The sequence below is a fragment of the Cebidichthys violaceus genome, unplaced genomic scaffold, assembly GCF_023349555.1.
Source record: "Cebidichthys violaceus isolate CVI_PGR_0920_01 unplaced genomic scaffold, fCebVio1.0.p SCAF_11, whole genome shotgun sequence".
Taxonomy (NCBI): Eukaryota; Metazoa; Chordata; class Actinopteri; order Perciformes; family Stichaeidae; genus Cebidichthys; species Cebidichthys violaceus.
Window position 1 is genome coordinate 7,637,868 of NW_027176274.1, and position 25,450 is coordinate 7,663,317.

A 25,450-nucleotide genomic window follows, 5' to 3' on the forward strand; every position below is an offset into this window, starting at 1 on the left:
CCTCAGATTTTGAATACTTTCAAACATATATCTAATTTTTATTTTTCAACATATTGTGCAGATGAAGGGAGGCAAAAAAACTAAACAAATTTTCTTTGGACTAAACTGATTTTTGTGTGGGAATTGCAAACACAAGACCTGAAGTAATTACAGAATTGTCGCTGCTGGAGAGTTGTCATTCTGAACGCACTATAAGTTGCATACCAAGTAAGTCTACTGTGTATAGAAAGTGAAAGGATTCGTTTAGATGATAAGCAGTTCATGGAACTGGGAGGTAACTTACTCACAAACTCAATCACTCAGCAGGGTGCTTATCATACGGTTATTGTGTATGGGAAATATAAATAAACTGATTATACATCAAAATGAGATCAAGACAAAGGCCAAGCGCTTAACGGCTACTTTCTATGGCCTCTTTGTGTAAGTACAAAATGAATGGCAAAAAGCAGTTGCCATCCAAAATATCATGGTCCAAACAACAGACAAAAACATTTTAAATCAATGTTGCTTAAGGCAGCAGGAGTAGACGGGCAAATAATGCTACAGTTAGACAATGCTTCTACCAAAAAAATGCTTATAAATGCCCTCCTTAGTTCTTCTGAGTTAAGCGATGGCCCAATAAAAAAAGTATAGGAGTGGAAAAGAAATAGGTGATGTGGCTTCTTACTCTGACCACAGAGGAAATCTCTGAAATTGAAGATAAAGGTCTTGCTCTTCCCACAGGGAACCAAGGAATCCGTTTTCTGACCCACTTGGCTGCCCCCTCTCACTCACTCACTCACTTGCACACTCACACACTCTCTCACACACACACACACACACACACACACTCTCTCTCACACACACACACACACACACACACACACACACACACACACACACACACACAGAGTGGAGTTTTTTATTTGGCAGCCATAGCCATCATAATTTTTTAGAATTAAACAAACCCAGATAACAATCATGTTTAATTAAGATGTTGAAGTGTTATGGTGGAATTAGAGTAGAACACTTTGAAATGATGTGATTCTCTGAGTGTTGCTTGCAGATCCCATTTAGCAATAAAAGAAATGTGACATATTGCGTTTTCACAAGTAAAACTCCGATATGTAGGAACTCTTAGTACTGGCAGTGGAAAAAGCAGTCTCACTTACATTTTTTTGTGAAAAACTACAATGAAAACCCCCAGTAAAAACAACATAAAACTATTGCAATTATGTATCGTTATAAAAAAATTGGAAACGGACATTATTAATGTGTTCATGTGTGCCTTTGAGGTTGTCACCCTGCCTTTTAAGAATAATCACAAAAAAGACATTCAAATTTACACTAAATACACGGAGTTATCAAATCATAACACCACCTGGACTGCTAGGTTTGATCTCATTTATCTTCACCGTGCGGTCAACAGTTCCTTCCATATACTACAAGCCACATGTGAGTGCAACTCTGGTCATCAACTCTGACTATCACATAATTTACGGACTTCTATTCTTAGGATGTTTATGGGTCGTTTTCACAGCAGACAGCACAGCACAGGTGAAACCAATATCAATTCCGTTGGGTTATCCTGGAACTGACACACTTTAATATAATCAAGCCCTTGCACATTCAGAAAGTGATCTTGCAAAATTTCACATTTAAAGGAACTTTTTTTTCAAAACCCATTCCCTCTACATTTGTACAACGTTTCCCCATGTTTTTCCTATTCGGACTTTTAAAAGTCAAGTTAGCCGCTTCAAAGTTAGAAAAAAAGCAATGATGTGCTCTCTGTGGGATGTTGTCTGATCCTAAGGAGACAGAAGCTGCTGTAACAGACTACACAGCCGTTATGTGGGTGTTGGGGAGTTTATTTTTGAGTGGATGGGACATGGGGGAGCAAGTTGGGAGCCGTTACCCAAGAAAGAATTTATGAATATTTGAATCGTTTTAATGGACATCTCCTGTATGAACAACTAAGAGTACTTCATGGCAAAGAAGTTCGCAACCAGAAGCTGAAGTTATGGCAGTAATCCTTTGTAGTTCAAAGTGTGCTCATGCAATGTGAGATCTTCACATTAATCTATGCTAGCTCATGGAGTTTTGTGTCTCGCCCTCAAGGAAGTTCTAACTTTGCCTGCAGAGGGAGCTAGTTAGGATTCAGTGTCATGAAGGGTTGCAGCTTGCCAACTCAGGGGCTTGATCAGATATTGTGGTAGAAAGATCTGTCTAATCAGTCACTAACATCACCCTAAACTTTGATATAGTAGCATCTGGGACCAGTGTTACACTTACTAGTTCTCTTTCTCTTACTTAATCCTCTTTTTGGAACTTGCCCATAAACGCTAGGTCAATAAAATAACTGTTAAAGTTGGAGTCTACCAGACAGTTGCAGTGCACAGATCTAGACAAAAGCCTATGTAATTACAGTAGATGTCGTACAATGATAAAGATATGATGGCTCACATGGGTGGAGCTGGCACCGTTAGCTCCCCACAATGCATTCATTTCATGCTAAAAGCTGCAATTATACTAAAAGAGACTCTTTCTAATTCTCTATCCCTTGTTCTGTTTCTTTATGTTTCTCTGTATCCATAAACTCTTGCTCTACTACTTCCCATTTATTTCACTGGCCCTTTATCTACACTATGTCACTGTCAGGCAAAGGGATATTATCTGCATAAAGCAGTATAATCAACTCACTGAGCAATTAAGTTATTCTCTTATCTATTTGGAGGAAGAATAACAATCAATTCCAATAGAACAGAAAAAATGAAACCCTTCCCCGACACCTATTTGTGTCTTGTGCTTCAATAAGAGGCTTTTTGGTTTCTTTTGTGATTCTTCCCTAGATGACATGGCTATACTTTTGGAGTACAGATAGTAAGAACTAATGGGATGACCTTTCAGGCACAGCTTGTGATTTTCAGTATTTGCGCATAAACTATATTCAGGAAAATTCCCGTTGCATGGCTTTTAACACATGCCGTGAAAATGCCGGAATAGACTGGGCAAGGGGCATTCCAGCAGATGGAGGTAATCCAATACTTATGGATGCCAATTGCCATAAAACTCAACAGAAGAAGAAGAAAATGGGGCAAGGCCGGATGTACATGTACGCATACAGTTATTGATAAAAAATGTGCACCAAGGGAGGGAAGCTAAAGCAAAAGCCATTATGTTGTTAAACAAGCTAAGTAAGGATTACATGCTAGTGCTGTATAGAACATATAGAGGCGGAGAGGAATTGTCGAGGAGATCTAGGAAACTGTGAAGCAGGAGTACTCAAGAGTGACTGACTTAGACAAATTAAACTGAGAATAAAAGACTGAGGATGCAAATGAGAATTATAAGAAAGTTCAGCTCATAAGTGAAACTTCAGATTAGTATACCACGATGATCCCCCGCTGCACCTCTAGCTGGTTTGCAAATAAGAAGAAAAAGATGAAGCGGATGATTCTTTTGAAGACAGGTTGTGTGAGGAGATCCACCGTTACCCAAATTAAAATAATTTGTCTTTAATAAAAGAATACAAACACAGCCAAATGGCATTGAACTTCTGGCAAAGAACGTTATGGCACATTACCGCTACAAACTGGAATGGAGTGTGGATCGGGAAAGGCAAGGACCAATGTGGACCATCAAATGCAGTATGAAAGAAACCGTGTACGCATCTGCACAACCGCTATAACTCTGCAGCTGTCCGAGGAAATTATGTTCGAGGCATTAGAGTATAGCCCCAGTTAAAAAATAGATCTCCTAATGGTTAATATAAGTCAAGAAAATAAAATAGGTTAATATAAGCTTTGAAATACAAGTTCAGTTTTGAATTCAAGTAGGCTTGACGTAAGTTAAGTATAAGCTTTTATTGACTGACTCATTGGTTGCAGATTGACCTACAGTAAAGACCCTCAGTCTGGCTTGATTCTGAGACGATCAGCATAAAGGTATGCAAAGAATGGGTTGGGGGAGAAGCTAGGGAATTAACAGCGCATTGCCTGTCTGTATTCATTCGATACAGCCATCACACTTAGGACCACCGTTGACTGTAGAAATCTATGACCTCTGATCTATGTACAAAGCAACAGATTAGGTGTAGGAAGACAATACATTAAGATAGTGATTTGTGACACTAGGGTGAAATTTAAGGGTCTCATAAACAGCAATGAGCCAGCAATGCGCTGGAAGTAAGCTGACTCACCAACTTTCTTTCTCTCTTCATATGATGACCGTTGCCATGAAGTATGCTTAAAAAGCTAATAACCTGATGTGATGAATCAAAGCCCCAGTATTGACGATATTCCTGACAGTAGGTGTCAAGTACGCAGAGTAGGACATATTAATTCCCAATATCTTATATAACTACATTTTATATATAAGCTATAATAAATCATATTTACTGAAATGCAGATATATCCCAATGAGAATAATTGCAGGCACACTTAGAAAGAGAGAAAGAGATTTTAAAATGTAGAGGGATCAAAGTCCTGCCCCCTCTCCCATCCTAACTCATTATGGTTTTCTATCATCAGCCTCTCCGAAAAGGCAAAACATGTTTCTGGGATTTTCTGTCAGTTTATAAGCTTAATGGCTATCTTCTGCTGAAGTGGATGTAGACAGATTTAAAAAAATGTTTTTTTAAAAACAACCTTATTTTCTTACCTTTACAAAGATAGAAAACATATCAGGCTTGTGTCCTCCAGTATTGTGCAAATCATTGCGTATGGTAAACATGTTCAGTGTAATGAGGGTGGCTGGGTGACTGTTAGACAGAACGAGACAAAAAGGCCAATAGCCAAGGACAGAAAGTGATACTTTGCTTGGCTTTGACACTTTGTTTTCATCCCTTCCAAGTTAATTTGGCTCGCATGGGTCAGCGCCTCTGACCGCAACACCCTCCGAAGCCACTCGCCACCCATCACCCAACCCGATCTCCTCTGGCTATTTATTCCCAAAACCCACTGGTGAAATTGGCTGAGGGCTAATCAACATTTAGCTCCCTCCGAGTGTGTTATTACACAGCAATTGATGGATGGTACAATTACACCCTGTGTCGCTTAGCTAAATGGCTATGTAATCCTAATGAGTTTTTATTCAAACACGAACTAGTTAGACTGGGGTTGGAGGTAGAAAGGAAGGGAGGATGGAAAACGCAAAAGGAAACCACAATTACATATAAAGGAAAGGAGTAAGTAAGAAAAAAGGAAAGACAGATTGTGATTGTGGCTAAATAAGATGAGATAATCGGGTAACATGAAGAACGTTTGTTCCTCTTGTCCACAGTCAGGACCGGAGCTACAACCTGGGTGGTTAAGATGCTAAACAAATTTCAGCCTGGATTTGAATGCAAATGTACCACAATATAAACGTGACACAGTTGCCATGCAGAGATATTGAGAAAACAAATAATTGAAAAAAATGTTTTTACTAAAATCGAAATCTCTCTTTTTTTCTATCATCGCCAAAAAAAGTCAATGAAATCAGGCGTGTTCTCATAACACAGACCACCCAACATCAACGGGACACATATCACCAGAAGTCAACGTAATATCGAGACAAAACTCCCTTTTTGGGAGTGTGAGGAATTTTAAGTTTTAAAGCATTCCTAGTGCTGGATATTATGTGTCACAGTGTGGTTACTTGGGAAGTGTTAAACCAAGGAGTGTGGTCATTGAATGTATATTGAGTGTCTGTGATGGGGGTTTGAGGAATGCCAGGAGGTGTCAATCTGCGGGGGAGGAGGGTAGTTCACTGAGGTGTCTGCCCAGGACAATGGGTCAGGATCCAAGGAGGAGCTCATTGGACTTCAGTCAATCGTGGAGCTGATCGATAGGTTGAGGAATGTAACTCTGGGGGGGCAAAGGAGCTGTTTGTCCCTGAGAGAATCAGACTTCCTTCGTACCATGGGGCAGATACATCAATCTGTCCTGTGGTATGAACGGGGTCTCATATTTCTTGAAATATTTTACTATCGATAGTGTAATTTGGTTTGTGATTGTTTTGGCTTCTGTTAACAATATTAAATACTTTTGATTTTGACCTGGACCTGCTGACTCCTGCCCTGCTTGCTGATGGAACAAAGAGTGCAAAGGGGGGGGCTGCTGCTTCTTCTCCTCAGTGGCCTTCTTCTCCACTATGGCCTTCTTCCTCTCTGTTTGAGAAATTTCTGAACATTACAGGAGCACTCAAAACAAAGTCATATTTTTTTGTGGTGTTTGGTGCCTATAGCTCTGAATTCTCATTCGTCTGGATGCTGATCATTGAGCTGTATCATCACGTGTTGTTGTTGTTGTTGTTGGTTTTTGGGGTTTTTGTTCCTATCGCAGCAAGGACGTCTGCTGTTCTGATATTTCCTGCTGCAGTCAGAGCGCATGGGAGCATAAGGATGAGTGAAGTCTAACATAAGTTTAGACAGAATAAAAGGGTTGAGTGAGTGATATACATATTGAATGTTATGCTACTGCTGATACCAGTAACTCTTTATCTTTACTTATTGTGTGACAACTTAACTTCTACTCAGTCTAGACTACATGTGCTGCAGGAGTGGTTTTAAAAGGTTTTTTTTGGATGTTCTTCATTAAAGGATGGAACAACCTTTAAAAACTACTCGCGTTTATTACTTAAATAAAGAGATATTTTGGGATGGAATATCACATTAGTAATTTTGTCAGACAAGGCAAGGGAGAGTTAGAAATAGTGACAAAGACAATGGCATGTACTGATCATGATGTAAGATAGGAAAACTGTTCAATACACTCACACAACGTGGGTTGAAGAGTAGGTTGTGAGTTTCAAACCCTGCTAAACTGGGAAAATACAAATGGAAAATGTGAATGAGTGAGCTGATCATCATCCTCTACCCAGCAGCCTACTGTTGAGGTGCAAGAAACCAAATACTTGCTTCTCATCTGGTGTGAAGATGACTATAATTTACAAAGTTTGAACAATAGATAAAAAGATGGAAAAGAATAATAAAACAGCAACCAGGTACAGAGTCTCACAAGTCAGACAAGGCAAGACAAAGCCACAAGGTCCCTTATTTCTATGCAAAGACTCACCACAGGGTGGGGGTCTTAAAATAATGTGGTCAGAGGATTAGACGTGCTGGTGGTTGTTTTCCATAAGTGCTGTTATCAATTGGGTATCGTAAACGAGGATCGTCTCGTTCTAGTGGAACTATTGTACTCTGGCCATCTAAGCCTTAGCACTAGCCATTCTTGAAAAGGACTCCCTCATCTAAGTCGCAGTGGGTGGAAATTGATTTCGATCCTCCGGAGAAGTGGGTCTATATCGTTCACCTTTTTTGGGAAGCTGCAGAGGAAGGCAGATATGAAGTTTGAAAGGCATCAGAGAGGCAGGGTGGGCTATTGTCACACCCCGGCTCTGCTTCTCCTCTCCACTGCCTCTATATTCAGTCTGGCACTGCTCCGCTACGATAAGTACTATCACCACTGGGTTATGTGTGTGTGCAGTCTCCCACAGTGGTGAGAAAGTCTCATGCATCCCCCCCACCGTCTATTCAAAATCAGTGGGGTTTTTAAAAAAAGGTTCTTCTAATGCAGTTACATCCAACAAATTACAAAACATCAGAAAGACAATTTTGGTGTTACTTAGAGACAACAGCATCATACTCTGTCCAGACAATTCAATACAGCATTGCTTCCACAAAGCTGAGAAATAATGTACAACAGAGACAAGCATCCCATACCTCTAATAAATAAATATGAAATATGATACGATACACATGTAGAGCTAAATAGTGGTAACGCCCTCTGAAGGAGCATACAAATATATAAGTACTACAATATTTACAAAGGGACTGCAAGACAATGCAATTCCTTGCTCTCTCACCCTTAAATCAAGCACTCCAAAAACATTGACATAGACAGCATTTTCAGCCAATATGTAATTAAACAATGTCAATAAAAGTGAACTCAAACAATTAGCTTCACTTTGAAACATCAGGTTCAGTCGTCAACAGTCCGAGGTATCTCCACATTTAAACATGTTTGCCCTTTTGTCCACTGATGTGTTGAAGGACAGTCGGTCTGTTTTGAGAACTTAGTAAAAGAGATAAGACCTGATAAAAACTAATTTTAGGCATGGTCTATCCAAATTGTTCAAATGCTGATTTCTTTTGAATGTTCTTGATGGCCATTTGCAGAGAATTTTAAAACATTTTGACAACATAATGTGCAGCCACATTATATTGCAAAAATATGTAGGTTTTTTTCCTAACTTTATTGAAATGCGTGGTCTTTTTAATTTGAGAGCATGACTCTTTGATTGCTATTCAGATGTTGAACGCTTTCTTTCAAAACACTGTCCTCGCTCTGAAAAGTCACTTGTGCTTGGATTTGCTTTGCTTCTCAGATATGTGGTTACTTGCACTGATTTCTTGCACTCCAGCTTCAGCCCTTTTCCTCACACTCGGGCTGCTTCTGTGTGCTCAGAAGCTATAGTATATGTACTTCCCTTGCTTTCTTTATGACTCTTGAAATTAAAGGACAGTTGTATAAACCAGCGAGCCGACCATAGTTTTTCTTTTGCTATAATAGCTACACTACTGTCTCCTGTCGGTGTGATAGAGGGGAACAAACAGTGGAGTTGGATCGGCAGCAAATTTCAGTTTGTGGCACAGATAGCCACCACATCCCAACTTCTAGAAAATATGTATCTTAACCGAAACCATGACATTTTCCTAAACCTAACCAAGGAGGTTTGTTGCCTAAACCTGAGGAAATGTCTGGCAGAGAGAAGCAGAGGAGGAATCTGAGAGCAGATCATGAGCACACAGAAGTAGCCTGAGCGTGACGAGAATGGCTTAAGCTGGAGCACAAGAATTCTGTGAAAGCAGCAATACATCTGAGTACAAGCATACATTCTGTGCAGAAGCACAGCAAATCCAAGCCCAAACAAGGACTATTTGATTGCAAGGACAGGATTTTGAAGGAAAGTATAACAAAATCAGAAACATCTGAGTCGTTCTCTTAAATTCAAACACTAGGCTCCTGAATAGTCACTAAAATGTAATAAAAAGGGGAAATTACTTAAAAATGTACAGTAAAACATTTGAATTATTTCTAGTATGTTGCACCTGCATTTGTAGTGACATCAAACATGGGGTTATTGTATAGATATGCACATTTAATTTACCAAAAGGGAACATAAATGTGCTTGGAAGTTTCAACACATTGTAGTGCAGCAGCAGTTTTCTGCACTCTGTGATCCAGGACCGATTTTTACAGTAAGCATATTTACAGGTCAGCATAGCTGCCAGGTTAGATATGTGTCTATTTTGCTGATTTTCTTCTTATTGCCCTCGACAAGGCTACAGGTCAATACAAATGGTAATTGAGGGATGGCAGGCATTTCTGTTATTCTCATTCCATTGTCCTGATCAGTCCACATCATTTTCCAAAAGACATGGGAAGAAAATGATATGGGCTGACCAAAAGTGGAAAAGAGAGCAAGAGATTGTATCTGTCAGTCAGACAAGGAGACAGCTTTTAACCCTGCCTATGATTACAAAAACACACACACAGATACAATCAATTGCTTCAGTCAATTTGAGCAAGGGTAGGTTTAAAATGAATGTCAGTATGGCAAAGAGTTTTGATGTCCCATTTCCTATCAGTCACAATAACACAATACACACATGCCGTATACATACGCACACATGCAAAACTTAAATAACCTACAGAAATACACACAAACATGACACATCATCAGCCTCTGACAATCATCCATTGCTTATTTTCCTTGCAAAAGAACGGAGTATCATTCATTTTCAGGCGCAGCTGTCTCCGTATCTCACACACTCCTTTTCCTTCTCACACACACACTGACAAGCAATCCATTTGGTGACTGTTGCAGGTGGGAGAAGAAGAAACGTTGGCAATGACATATTGATATTAAGGAAATACCGAAAACATATCCTGAGATTCATAGGTGGCAGTGGAATCCACACAGTGGAGATCACAATCTGACTCTTAGGCCTTAAGGTGGATTTACCTCTAGTACAGACTTCCCTCTGGCTGTCACTGCACATGGTGAAAAAGGAATATGGACGAAATGTAAAAAGTAAGCTGCAGAAAATCACTTCTGATATCGGTGAGGGAAAGATTTCAAGGGACTCTTAAATTTCCTGTCTGCTCCTCTTCTTTGCTGTCTAGCTTTTAAACTAGTTCCTGGTCAAACTCTTTCACCCCATCTTCCCTCTCTAACCTTTCTCCTCAGGATTTCTTTCTCTCAACGGTCTCACTTCCCACCTCACACTGCCCTTCCTCGTGTCAAATTAAAGTGATGGAAATGAACTTGAGGGGACGCTAATTGCAATTGTCAATCCAATCTAGGCCGGGGCTGAAAGACAGGGGCTCCCTAGCACTTCATCAGTCTTCATTAATATTGAAGGAGTTTGCTGAGGAGCAAGGGGCCAACGTAATCTGCACTCATCTAACAGTGCATCAACAATTAGGAAGCTGGGGAGGGCACCAATGGTGCCTGAGGGACAAATATGCCAGTCAAGAAGAGGTATGAAGAAAGATGTCAGAAGACGAGGATGGAGAGCAGGAATAGATGGTGCTTTCGAATGCCGTGGGAAATAGCTTGTGAAGCAAGGCAAAGCAATTTCATAATGTTGCGTTTGGCCCACAGTAAGCCGCACATGAGTGACCCATCAAGTGGTAATTGAATAGATGGCAGTAGCAATAGTAATGAGTTTCCTTTTTTAACTTTAAATAACGTTTCACATATGCACATCGATAAGACTTTAGGATTTATTTTCAATAATCAATAGTGTGTAGAAACATCCTATAATGTTATGCAATTAATTTATACTTTAACCAGTACATCATCAATGAATGACCGAAGCCTTAAAACCCAACATTATGAAAAAGGCATAAGTTGTATTGTGTCCAACACTTTACAATCAGCCTCTCTCATGATGGTAATTTACATAAACTGTAACACAGATTTCTGACGGGCACCTAAAGGCAGCATAATGGCTTACAATGGTCACACTTTTTAAACCAGTAGTCAATATTGTGAGTTCAGCTTACAGTTTTATAGTTAAAGTGTATCAAAATAAGATGGCAAAAGATGGACTGACAATTGGTCATTGAGTTATGAACCTGACACACACACACACACACACACACACACACACACACACACACACACACACACACACACACACACACACACATACAGCCAACACAGCTGGTCATTCCACAGAAGGGTTTTCAGATGTCTTTTACCTACTAGAGCTAGATGGTCATCCTCCTCTGGCAATGCTTTACCAAGTGAGCTATACACTTATAGCGATACAGCAGTTAAGATCATAGACTGTTGCTGTTACTTCCTGCAGTTTTGGGGCTAAGCAAAAAAAAGCATTCTTTTTTTTTAAATTCAGTGTCTGGAGGGAGGAGACTTTTTTCCCATCAAAATGTCCTCCTTTGCACAACCTTCAGCTTGCAAACACTGGTGAACTTGTTATAAACCCTGTTACATAATGTCTGTGATGGAGCTAGAAAGTGCATTCTGTGTTTGTGCAGGGGAACAAAACATGTGAATATGGCCTCTAATGTTTTATTTCAGCACAGAAAAAAAGCTCTGGTTGGACCTACTGCACTCTAGCTTTCCTATGTTGCATATTTCCCTATTAACCAATGATTGGCCCCTTCACTCTAAAGCAAAGCGGAGTCAAGACAACTGGGACTCAAAGAACATAGAAGGAGGTCACTTCTGCTGCCTACATTTCCTCTAAGCCACTTTCTCCTGTGCCATGAAAAAATAAGTCAGATTTAGCAGATGTATTGGCATATAGATAACTAGCCAGACATCTTTAATCTCTAATCACTCTTTTTAGTCTCCAACATTACTGCTTACTGGTGCACAGAGTGTTCCATCCTGTACGCATCACTGTGGCAGCTGAGAATTGTGTGGGGTCAAGAGAACACTTCACACAAGTGTCATAGAAGGCCACATTAACAGAGCACAACCATCATAGTCTAGACTCTAGACACTCCCTTTAGTAGAGACATTAGGGCATGAGCTTACACACACACACACACACACACACACACACACACACACACACACACACACACACACACACACACACACACACACACACACACACAAAGAAAGATGAAGAGTTATCATGCAGCTTCATTTCAATTGTACATTTTAAGGACAATTCTGTAGTTTGCAATTTTGTGGTATTGGACTGCCTTATACTGAAAGATATCCATAATATTATTTTTCCTAGATTATCATATTGTCAGAAAGGACACTTTTTGAAAATTAAAAAAAAATAAAACTTTTTATAAGAAATAAAGCATGTGATTAATGTGTTGCAGAGAAGAACAATATAAATGGAAAGTAATGAAGGTGGTTGTGAAAGAGATATTCTTATCTTATAATGTGCATCTGTAACATAATATCTGAATATGTCCAGATCCCTGGCTTCATTTACATGTGCTCTACCCTTTTCTTTCAAAAATAGCACAAGGCTTATTGGAATTATGAAATGTTTCCATTTGAAAATGACAATTCCATAATTTATTAGCAGCTACAGGGACAGAGGAGGGGAGTCAGTGAATTTGGTGCTGTGCTGCTAAGCAATCTGATCACTGCACTAATATTGGGGGGGAATTAGATGTTTACTAATGGTTCCAATTGCAAGACAAACAATCCAATCTGACTGTGGGTTTCTACTGGGACTTGGGAGAGGGGAGGAAAGGGAAAAATGAATATTTCATGTACACAGATCAGTTTATGAGCACACACGAGGAAGTGACATGAGGGAAAAAAGAGACTCCAACGTGTGTGTTTGTTCTCCTCTGTGTCCCATTCACAAAACGAAAACATTACACTAACATGTCATTTCAATTTCTTTACAGAATTTACATTCAGAATGCAAATGTATGTTCTGCTTCTGACATGAAAGAAGGAATTAAAAGGAATGAGAATATGGATTTAGGAGAGAGTTAAACGTTGACGATGTAAACACTGCGTGCGGTTAAAACTCACTGTTGTGCTGTTGGTTTGAATGTGCATATGTGAGAGTGTGGGGGGTGAAGCACCCGCACTGAAATGCATTGCGTTATTAATCACAGCGCGAGCGTTGATTCATCTGTCGTGGAGGCAGTTTGGAAGATGGACTCTATTTACTGCTAAAGCTGTTTGAGGGGCTTTGGGAGGCAGCCATCAATCTCTTGGCTATCTAGAAAAGAAAGAGCCAATGCACAGGCATCAGTTTCAATCACCTTCCAGAGACAGGTGGTATGGCACGCTGCTGCACAATAGTTTTTTCTTCACTCCTTCACTTCTTCTCTACCTCAAGGTGAAGTTTTTCCCTCCCTGGGGAACCATGTTATTAATGTGTTTTATCATAATAATAATATTCCCTAAAAATACACACTGCACCCTGCCCTCTTGCTCCCTTGCTGTTTGGCACCCTGTGTTCCCTAATTAGCATCTTCAATTAACCCATGTTAATTGGCAACCATGGAAAGGTGGAGGAACCTGGCAAGCTAGCGCCACAGGGAGTCGTTTTGTAAATGAGTGGTGGTGTAATATAAAAATAGGCAGGTAAAGCGGGATTGTAGTCAAAAGCACCTTTAACTTCAACTTGTCTTTATGTGATATTAGCTTGCACTGATAAGACGTTGCTAAAAGTGGGAGTGTGAATGTTGTTTTAAAGAACAAATTGGTTCTATGTAGTTAAACAACAATCCCCCCCCTACCATCTTTTCATCTGAGTCAGTGGGGCTTATTACCCCTGTGGGGGTCTAATGGTAGCACTTACCATCCATTGCGGCCTCTTTCTCAATATTATCTTGGTTTTGTTTTGCATCGCAGGGGGTTTTGTCAGTATTGCTCTGCACACATTGCAGAACATTTAATGACTCTGTCCTGACGTGCTACTTTGATCAATCTTGATTTTTTTTTTTAGTTTATACAAATACACAAGAGAAGATGAGCTACTCAATTACTTTTACCTGATGTAAACAAACCATTTTGCCGTATTAACTTCAAATTATCGCTGTATTGAGCTAAATATGACAAACCAGAAGATGCCTTATTGTGGGACTCCGCAAACCTCTGTAGCCCAGTTCATTCACACAGCAATACCAGCTGAATGAATGCAGTCAGCACTTTATAGTAACACAGGGGAGCTCCCCAGCCCCTCAGAAAGACTGGAATCAATTGGAGTTGGATGGCGTTAGCTGAACAGAGTGCAGGCAGAATGGTCTAGGGTGGTGTTCTTGAGAAGTGAAAGGCCAACGAAGGTCAACAATAGCAGCTGACTTCACCAAAAAAAAAAAAAAAACAGGCAGTTTTTATTTCTCTCTCCTGCTGATTTCACAACAGTAGCTTCTTCTGACCTCTCATGACCTCACTATTACTGCTCTGGCCCCTGAAGGGCTGAGGCCTGTCATCACTTGCTCAGCCTGTTTGTATGTGAACGCATGTGTCCATCAAACCAAAATGGAGGTAAGCATTCATGCAGGCAAATCCTCCTCAACTGTACGTCCTCAGCATCACAGAACAACTGTCACCTCAGCCTCCTCTCATTCATTTACTACAGCACACTGCTGCCTACAAACTGCTGAAATGCAGGTTACCATGTGTCACATGCACCTGTACCTCTCTTTGGCAGTGTCAATCAGTTGGCTCACATGCTCAGTTCAGGAATAAGATGATGAAAACAAAAATGCTCTTAAATATCTGAACATGTTCTGAAAGGTGGGAATTCATGTTCAGTGCAACAGCACTTTTCCTTCTCTGTCTGTGAATCACGTTTAATCAAAAAGGAGATTAGACAGATCAAGTTATTTGGGTTTTGATTATTCTATGCCTCAGATCACAATGGTGTGAGCGTACAATCAGCTCGACACTCTGAGGAGGGAGGAAGTCTGATTACCCCCGATTAGAGCAAAAATTCCTCGCTTCTTATCATTGACAATGTAGACACTAATCTGAGTGCTGATTGGTTGAAAAGGATCCAAGCACAGGGCATGCTTTCGGCAACAAGGTCACATGAAAAGAGAGTGAAAAGTTCAAATTTTAAACTTTTTACTCTCGCTTAGACAATTATTTGTATGAACGATGCAAGAAGTGGATGTTTGGATGGTTAATCTTAAGTATTCTCAGTTTGTTGTGACCTGAGTTTCTCTGTGCCATGTATTTATAGCCAGGCAGGCCGCGCATGCACTTTAGTGTACGTGAGTCTCTCTATTGTGTCCATCTGGCTGTCCATCTGATCTCGCTCTGTGCTCATGCAGAGGTTACCACTGATGATGCTGTCCCGAGTCATGGAGTCATCGCAGGAGCGTAGAACCCACCCTCCGGTTCCCTCTCAGGTAAACTCTATTAGCTAATATTAGCGCTGTTTCAGTTGTTTGCACTGTTCGTGCTGTTAGCACTATTAGCTGCTAGCTGAGCTGAGCTGTGTGGAGGCAATAAATATGCTCTGAATTCTATATTGAGTAAATTAAACCACACCAAGCCAGGAGGGATAACTTTGCATCTGTTTGTGCAAGCTGAGACTAGCAGTGGCTGGTTTCCCATCCACTCACCAGCCTGACATTTGTATCTGGGTCAAGATGTGATGCATGTTCAGTTTTTCAATCAAACACATTGAATGGTCTCTGGTTAGTTGCAAGTCAAGAATGTTGGGCATGTATGTACAAGTTCAATTCACAACCAGTTTCCTGTATTCTCTTGTTTTGTCCTTACTCTGAGGAAGGTGAGGTCGCGACTGCGGTCGATGCTTGTGATCTCAAGGTTGCCCATTACGACTTCACAGTTCTCGTAGTATTTCCTCAAGGTGCGGTACTGCTGCTCCAGGTCCGACAGGGTGCTCAGCTTGTTCTCTGTACCAGCACATACTAGGGAAATAAGGGCACAGAGTGATACGTGTTAATACAGCAGGGTTCGATTTAGAAAACACACACACACACACACAGACAGGGTGCAACTTTATTTTTCAGTTTTCATTGGGGATAAAAGCTTTAATGTTGTACAAACTGCAGTACTGGTAACCTTGATATGATTTTCCTATGAAATGAATGAGCAGCAACTGAAGGGATTTTATATACAAAAAAAGCTGGTTTGTGTTTTTATGTGCCAGACTTGATGCAATAATCATCAGAGACAATGTAGTGTAAACATGAGCGCATGGACAGTGAGCTGTAGCACCTGCTCAGCTGGCCTGGTCATGTCAGACCAGAAAGTCACTGGACCTCACTGCACCCTAACCACACCTCATATCACCCATTGGGGCACACAGAGTACATGGAAGCTCTTCAGCTGCTAGCTGTGCTGCTCATTTCACAAGTAATTAAACAGACCCATTTCCGAAACCCCCCGCCCAAAACCTCATGACGACACAATCTGTCCAATCAGCGGTTGCTGCCCACTCTAGCATGAAGACGCGCATTTATATGTGTGCATAGACTTAGATTGCGAAAAAACAACAACACATAAATCCAAAAAAACAGCTTTGTGTAAACACCAAAACAACAATCCCCCCAACAACCCCCTGCAATCTATCGAGATTAGATGGAAGCCTACATTGAAAGTGTCCTTCTGAATTTAAAACACAAGCCACGTTGACAGCATTACGTGCCCTGACTCTTTTAATCCAAGGATATTTTGTAAAGCTGCTGAATTGCAGCCAACTTTAAGATATAGACACTGACATTTGTTCTTTGGAAGCATAATAATGTAGTTTAATTTGCATTGCCATGCGCGGTGTGGTTTCTTCCACCTGCACCCTCTAGATGACAGAGGAGCCATCGGTGTGAAGGAGGGGTGGCAGGTCCTTCCCTGAGTCTTGTCACACTGTCACCCATGAGCGGTTACCTCTCTCTCTCTGAACACCTTCACCATGAAAGATCTTTACTGACGCTTTGCATTTTAATCCAAGATCCCTTACATTCCCTATAATATATACACTAAGCTTTGCTTCCATTTTTATACCATATACCCCCTCAATTCAATAGGGGGTAAGCAATAAGCAATACACTAAGCCAAACTCATTTACCCTTTATCTCCAAACAGTCAGTCTGTGGGAAAAAAATTTCAATTCTAGTTCCTACTTACTCCCCATCAATACACCACAGACACGTATGGGGGAAAAGAGGATGTAGCCTCAAGGCAATACAAGCTGTAATGACAAATGGAATTGTGTTCAAACACTTCCACATCTAAGCAGATATTAGATAAGTGGAGCTATTCCGTTGTGACCTGGACAATACCCGTACGAGCTTGTGGTGATTAGCCAGGTTGCACATAGCATAACGTGCTACTAAGGAATGATATATGACAGACCTGGGTGTTTTCAATAACAGTTAGCGTAGGCTTGAGGGGAGACGGGTGGAGGGCGAGGTGGGGGTCATAAAGCGAGGATAGGTGTAATAAACTGTTATTGCACCCTTGGGGCAGGGTACCGAGATCAGAGGAATGGGGCATTGTGGCATGCGGCGTCTGGTGGAATTTACTTTTTTTTTTTTTTTTATACCAATATGCTTCCTCAAGCAGTAAGCCTGCTGACTTTGGAAACCTGTCTGGATGGGATTCTCTCCATTAGTGTTGTCTAATGAAACACTATGAAATCCTATAGCTCTGCATGAGTCTGAGAAGGCGCTGACTGCCAAGTGAACCACAACAAAACCATCTGTGCGGCGTGTAGCGTAAAGGAAGTGTGAACTGTTGCAGAGCTGTAGGTGATCATTCCGGTGATATGTCTGCATGTGCATGAACATGGGGCCGGCCGTAAATAATAGACCTCAGAATGTATTTCCTCTCTCTCACTGCATGATCAAATCAATTTGTCTTCATGCTCAATATGTAACACCTGAGCCTGTACATCACAGTAAAGGTTGCAGAAAACCCAGCCTCTGCTCTTTATGTTGGTGCAGCCTCCCTACCCAGGAGGAGATGCTATAAGACACTGAGTTGTCGACTGTTTAACATACTGCCTATGATGCGGGAATAGACTGCAAGAACAGATGAATCTTCACATTGTTTAAAAACTTACGGCTGCTCAATAAAAGAGAATCCATCTTATCTGTTTGATGGATTTCAGTCCCAGGCACACTTAAAGCAGAGAAAGCCAATGAGGTTCATTCTCTCTATCCCATGAATAACGTATATTTGCCAGTGTGAGTAAATTGATTTCATTTATTTGCAGGGAATTTCATCTCAAAAGTGATGGATTAAGGCAATGAATCATAATAATTCAGGATTTTCCAATAAATGTAATTAATGAGAGGAATATAGGTCGATGGGTGGAAATTCATATCTGGATCAATTAGTATGGTCTAGAAGAGAATTTAGTTGTTTTTTTTTCTGCAATGCTTTAAATTAGGCAGCGAGATTGTGAGTAAACTTGTTTATCCCCTCATTACTTCATAGATGAGAACAAACCCATACCACGTGTTAGTGGGCACCAACTATCAGAAGTAACAAGGTAATAAGAGCTCTATATATATAGACAGACAGACAGAAGCCAGACTTATCTCCATTGAATATGACAAAGAGAATAAACTATCTTTCTCTATTCTGCATCCATTTATCCTTCTCTCACAAGTCAGTCACAAACTTTCTGAGGGACAGATGGATTGGTAGCTGGTTTTAAATGGCTTTCATGCAGCCCCCATGTGTCTCCAACAGACAACCACCAGACAAGACCAGAATGCATCCATCACGGTCTCTGACACAATCGCAGTGTCACAGACAGATATAGAGGGAATGCAAACAGTGAGCTCTCTACATAAAACACAAAACAGAAGAAAAAAAATTGTTAAATGTTTGCAGAGACTGAAAAGCCTCTGAGCCACATTTTCATCCATTTTTTTTCTTATAAATATCCTCATCAGGATTAAGTTGGCACTCCACCGCTGTGGTTCCTGCTCCTTGCCCAAGTCATTTCATAGGTAGTGCACACAACAACTTCATCAATAGTGCCTTGTGCGATTATTGAATGCCTATAAAGCTGGCAAGTCTCAGAGGTTTATAGGCTCCTGCCAGGGAAGCCAGCAAAAGGTCATCCCAATAGCCAGTAACTGACTGAATTAAATAAAGTTGCAAATGTCACTTCCATAAGTAAACACTGTCAATAGCTGAGCTTGGCTAACGTGCCTTGAATAAACAGGGGGACCTTGTAGAAGTTGCACTCAAACACTGCCTCTCCCAGGACAAAAATTACTACATTTTCTGTCATCGAAAATAAAAAAAGTATTACATTTGAGGTCAGAGCTGTCCTTTGTCCCGTAATGTCCCCCAGATGAGCTTTTCTGGCTAAGTATGAGTTACAAGCCACTGCTTCTGATGGTAATCATGGCCCAGATTATTGTCCATCTGCTGAGCGGCTTAATAAGCATCAGAAACAGTAACTAGATGAGTGTTCGTGATGACGGCACGGTCCAGTAGCGCTAACCTCTCGCTGCCCTCTGAGCTCTGGTCACCTACCAACAACGCTGTCGCTGTCTCCATATGGTCGACCATAAATTAGCATTCATCCCATCGCTGGTGCACACAGGACCAAAACCTTGTGGGAGTTTTCAGTAGAGGAATGCTTGCAGCTGCCAATGTGCACCCTTTCGCTAACAGATTGACTACATTGCATGATATCTGATGTATTTCAAATTTGGTCCATGGGTATGATCAGTACATGTACTGTATTGTTTATTCTCACCGTCCTCATTAACCCTCATTCCTGCAGCAGGCTCTCGTTAGCAGGGGTCTACTCTATTAGAACTGTGAGAATAAAAGATCTAACAACACAGGGGAAATAAAAAGCAATATGAGATTTTTAAAAACAAGAGAGTATAACGCATGTAAATATATGCATAAGCACCCTGTGGGAAGTGGGTAAACATGTATTTACCTTCCATCTCATTCATTCTCTCTGATGTTTGGTGTGACCGAGTGCTCAGTGATACTATAGCTGTCGGTGAGAAAGCCCGGTGTTGCCAGAGGGAAAACAGATGGAGGGAGTGGAGGTTTTAAATGGAAGCATGCAAACCGTAATCAGGCCACTAATAAAACACAAGTGTAACCCATGTTTGTCTGTGTGTTTGTTTGCTGTCAGTGTTGATGTTGGTTACTGTTGCTATTAAATAAATAAATTAAAAGCCACCTAACAAAGTGTAGCTTGGTATGCATATTTCATATATTTGGATATGACGATTCAGGAAATATCTAATATTTTTGTGGACAAATTTAAGATGGAATTTCAAATGTTATGTCTTTATTTGAACACATTGTATGTTTATTTAAGTGATCCAGGGAGTTCTCAAGATTTTTTTTTTATTTATTTTATTTATTGTGGGGAAACCGGTCAGTCCAATGCTTAAAAAGTTTGAATGGCTGCACCCTATCTATTTATTCCCACACCACTGTGCTCTCTGTATCTCTGTAAGATTTAAACTTGTCTCCAGACAAGAGAAATCTATCCAAGTCACAGGGGAGTGATTGGCTGACACCGACATACACCTCATTACCCCAAATTCTCTTGCTGCTTCTCCTTGACTGAATGCACTGCTGACAGTAGGTCTGGTGAAAAGCCTTTTACACCCTACACTGGCCAGTACATGCATGGATGTGTGTGTGAGTGTGTGTATGTTGTGTCCACATGTGCAAGTAAGACCCTCAGTTTTGACTTACCCTCCAAACACAGAAGTGTATACACCAGGCTAAATTAATTAAAAGACAACAGTTTACTTTCCACGTTTTACTCTTTGTTTATGATTCTACTTAATTGATTTTAGATTAATTTGCCTTTCTGGTAAAAGCACTAATGCTCTTTGGCAGTAGTCAGCAATGTGAGTTTTAAAAAATGTAAAAGTCTTAAAATATTCAAGTACTCTAAGTTAAAATCAAATATTTGTAAAAAGTTACGTGATGATCACACCTCCTGCACACGTCTTAGTTTTCTTCATAGTACACCTACTAGCTAATATTCCCCTTATTGATTTTGACACATTGCACCTACATCAGCAAACTAATAAATGAAGACACATAGCTCTTGTTTCCTACATCATACTCATAGTGTTTTAAGTATTGTTGGCAGTACATTAGTTTCTCTTTGAACTATACGCTTTGTTACCTTCTTAACAGTCACACTTGTTTGTTTTTAGATGCCTTTGTCTTAATTCGACCTAACTTTTATTTCTTATAGTTACCTGTGCTGAGTGTGATACTACTGCTTCTTACTGCTGGAGGGACATATTGGCAGGCTGGAGCAAAATATGCACCCTCTAAACAGTGCTCTTTAATACAGGAAATGACCAATCGGAATGTGCCCAGCACATCATGGGGGGGATTGGCATTTCTAATTTATTGAATTTCTTTGATGTGTTATTCTGTTTTGTTACTAATTATCTGGGTTTGTATTATTAGTAGTTTAGGTAGTTGTGTTTATCTTTCTGTTACCCCTTTGTTTAAAAAAATGGTCTGCTCAGCTATTATCTATTTTCCCATTTGTGTTCAGTTTGTGAGTTTAGTCTGTTCAGTTTTATTCAGTTTATGCTAGCTTGAGTTTAGTTCTGTTAAGTCTACCCCTCTTATCCAATACACCTGTGACTCCTCAGCTCGGTCTGTCACAATTTATTACATGTTTTTTTTTTGTCTATGCTATGACGTGTCTTTGCACTTAACATGTAGAAGGAATTTGCATGTGAGAAACCTAGATAACAATGTGACAAGCTATGATTTCATATATGTAGTGATCTTTGTCAACAAACTGTGAACCAGTCTGTGATTTGATGCTTTTTCCCTTTATTTTTGTCGGACTGTTTTGTGAGTTGCCATTGCAAACAGTTGTTACTATAATACTCCAGCAACAATAGATGGAACTGCTTTTCAAGCATTGATTTTGTGTTGCTTATTCATGGAAGATTATAGTGAACTGAGAAGCTTTGTATGAGCACATTTAGAAAAGCTAGGAATGATATGAAAGCTATGGTTGTCAGTGAGTATTGAGATTCTCTGGTTGCTTAGCTTCCATTAGAAACAATTGGTCATCTAGTTGATATGAGGTGATATGATGCAATTTCAAGGACATGACGGAATCATAAGTAAAACATCAAATCAACCTGCGTGTTATCAAGTACACATTAGGTCCTGTGATCAGTGGTGTTGACTGTCGGCCAATATTGTTCTCGATGCTGATGGGGTCATTTACAAGTTCTGTTTTCAATTAACTGCCACTCAAATGATCTGGTATTAGCTGGAAGACTTCTTTCTGTTCTGCAATGAGGGAATTGTTGTGCTAAGGGTTTAATACAGGGTTTAAACAGCTGTATTGTTTGGTATATGTTTTACTATATTAAATATAAACCGTAGTCAAACTGCGGGCTAAAGATACAGCAGAGCCTGTAACGTAAACACCGTGGACTTTGATCAATGAGATATGAAATCATATAAATTGATTTAGCTACATATGTGGTAGTAGCAGGGATGACAGAAGGTGTTGTTCAAGCATGTTAATTGTCATTGGAATGCAGTACGAAAAGAAGAAGCAAACAACATGCATTGTGGAGCCTTAGATTCCTCCCATTGTGTGATTTTGAATTGATTTCAATGATAGTGGTATGGGGAAGAAGGAAGAAGAGAGGGTTGAACTGTTGAGTTATGTCGATGAGAAGAAGAAGGGTGGAGTATCTCAAACATATGTCAAACATTATACCAATTATGCTACTTAATTGAGATGCTGACAATAAGACACACATAATTTATGGTGCATTTTAAAACTAAATAGCACCAAAAGCACCTTCATCATTTTCTCCAGAGCCCTCATGATCAAGGAAGTGGGTGGAGATATTCTTTGGATGAAGGAATCGTTGTCTCCTCGAGTAAAGTTTGAAGCAGGCAATGAAGAACCTTCCAGAGTGGCTCTGGATAGCGCTTTAAAGGTACGCCCACAAACACTTTGTGGTTTCTGAGCTTGATTTTGGTGTGCATGATAGAGTCTGTTTAACCTCCTCGATGATAGAGCGGATCATGCCTCTCAGAAAGCAGCTTTATGACAAGTTTAGCTTGTTGCTAAGAGAGGAATTGTTGACCCTCTTGTCAGGCACCTGTATTCCCATCTCCTGAAATTTTACTGCCAAGTATTTTGATTAAATATCATGCCAGGAAGTTTGGCATGCCAGCTTCTCTCACTACGACTTCCCAAGAGAGCTCTTACAGCTCAGCCAACTACAACGAGAACCTCACAGCTGACTTTGGTGGTGTCGCTCACAGTGTTAACACAGTAAGGTGAATGGTAGACCAGGGTTACTAGGACATTATGCTTTGGATCATCTTTACTATACATGGTTGGACTTAATTCTCTAGAAAGTATCACTAGAAAGTATCTTTTTTTTTTTTTTTTTGGAACATTAATCAAGAATGCCCAGTTATGGTTTTGCCAGCATGTTTCACAATGCCTATATTAATCAATAGAGTACCACAGGAAATCTAAATACAGTCAGCTTTTCAGTCTGGCTTTTTGCTTGGTTTATTACAACTTCAGGATGTCACTGTAAAGACAACAGAGGATCAGGAAAGTCACACATTCTGTGTCAAAAAGAGTGATTTGCATTCCACATGTTATTAAACCTATTTTAGACTGAAATTTGTGTGTGTGTGTGTGTGTGTGTGTGTGTGTGTGTGTGTGTGTCTGTGCATGTATCTGCACACGTGCATTCGAGGCTATGCGTATGAATACTGTATTAGATGGCAGAACTACCTGACTTTCCTTGAGCTTCAGGCATGGCCTCTCCAATCACAGAGTTTTTTAAGTTTTCCCAGGGAGGCTTTGCCTTTGCTCCTGCAGTCTCAGAAGCTCCTTGGTAACACAAGGTGGAATTAAATGTATGCTCTTTATATGCTAATAGTAGAAATAGTAAACCCCTGAGGTGGTTCATATTCCAGTAGTCTGCAAAAGAGAGACTGTAGATAGGCTGAGCAATGGGGTCAAACGATCAGCTCACGTCCTAAATTGGTGTGCAAGTGTGCACTTGTGCATGTGTGTGAAAGAGAGAGAATACTTGGTGCATGTGTGGTGACTGTGAGCTATTCTGTTTCCAGCAACATGCTGACAAACTTGACTGGACCTCAGGGGGCAATCAGTATTACATGCACACATACACAATGCAGCTATTTAGAGATCAAATTTGTTTTAGTTTTTTTAACGATTTAGACTCACACAGGCGTCCACATAAATTATGGGAAAGCAGAACTAGATGATAGCTCTGGGTGCCTTACATCGACAGAAGGCTAAGAAACATAAAGGAAAGAAAAGTACCTTTAACTTAACACACAGTTACAAACATTATCAAACTACACACACAAACATACTCACAGACAAACATACTCACTTTAACCATAAGAATTAAAGCATCGGCCCTGTGTTGAAACGCTTCAAAGTGACTTAACTTTGGTTGGTTTTCTGAAGAAAAAAACATTCTCTCACAAGCAAAAGCCTGTGTGGATGGCTTTAAGGGATAATTTTTTTGACTTTTAGAAGAGCAACTTCTTCCTATTTATTTTCCTTTATTTAATAAAGCAATATTTTTGCCAAACCTCATGAGTGGCACAGAATGTAAAATGCAGGGTTCAATCCAAAAGCCAGTGTTCTCACAAATGGTTTCATTTTATTACAGAAACTACATGGAAATTGACTGACAGTAAAGACTCGATGTTAAAATATTACATGCACAACCTTTAACATCTGACTTTATCTTTGTCTCCTCTCATCTCCTTTCAGTTTTGACCCCATATTTTTCCATCTCCTTCAATTTCAATCTTTTTTTTATTTAAGATCTAGTGCACTTCATTTATATTCTCAACCAGTCCCACTGTATTATTAATCCCAATCAGTTCAGTGGGTCAGATATTTACTGGGGTTAACCTGCAAATTGCTGCTAGAAAGTCGCCTCATAATATAAGTTATTAGCTATTCTATCTAAAACGGCAAAATTTTGTTTAAACACAAGCTACCGTATCCAGGAAATGTCTTAACTTCATGCACTTTCTCTACAACTCCTTACTTCACATACACAGTCACATTCACAGCCAGAGCAGTATCTTCTACTGTTGGCCACTGAACAGCTCCACGGGGGCAGCTGTGTGTTAAGCACACTGCTATAAGGCTCCTCAAGGGTAGTTGTTGGGGAGTGGGGAAGTGCAACTCCCATACTTTTTCTCACAATACTTTTTTTCCAACAAGTCTGGAGATAGGAATCACTGACCTTTCATCTGCAATCTCGCTTCTCTCGCCTCTGGGCTTCCACCACTTCCTCTCTCTCTCTCTCTCTCGCTCTCTCTCTCTCTCTCTCTCTCTCTCTCTCTCTCTCTCTCTCTCTCTCTCTCTCTCTCTCTGTCTTCCGTAATTCAGGCCCAGGCGTTGGAATACATTCTAGCCCCCATTCTAGGAGTGAGTGAAATCCGTTCTGATAGTTTTTCTTTTTTG

General features: G+C 40.3%; 1 protein-coding gene across 1 annotated transcript in view; it reads right to left on the minus strand.

Moving 5' to 3' along the window:
* Positions 1–25,450, minus strand: part of LOC137889938 (receptor tyrosine-protein kinase erbB-4-like) — a 286,634-nt gene that overhangs the window by 134,516 nt on the left and 126,668 nt on the right. Inside the window, exon 2 of the mRNA XM_068733985.1 lies at positions 15,724–15,875. Within this exon, the coding sequence (XP_068590086.1) occupies positions 15,724–15,875 (152 nt within the window). The remainder of the gene's footprint in view (positions 1–15,723; positions 15,876–25,450) is intronic.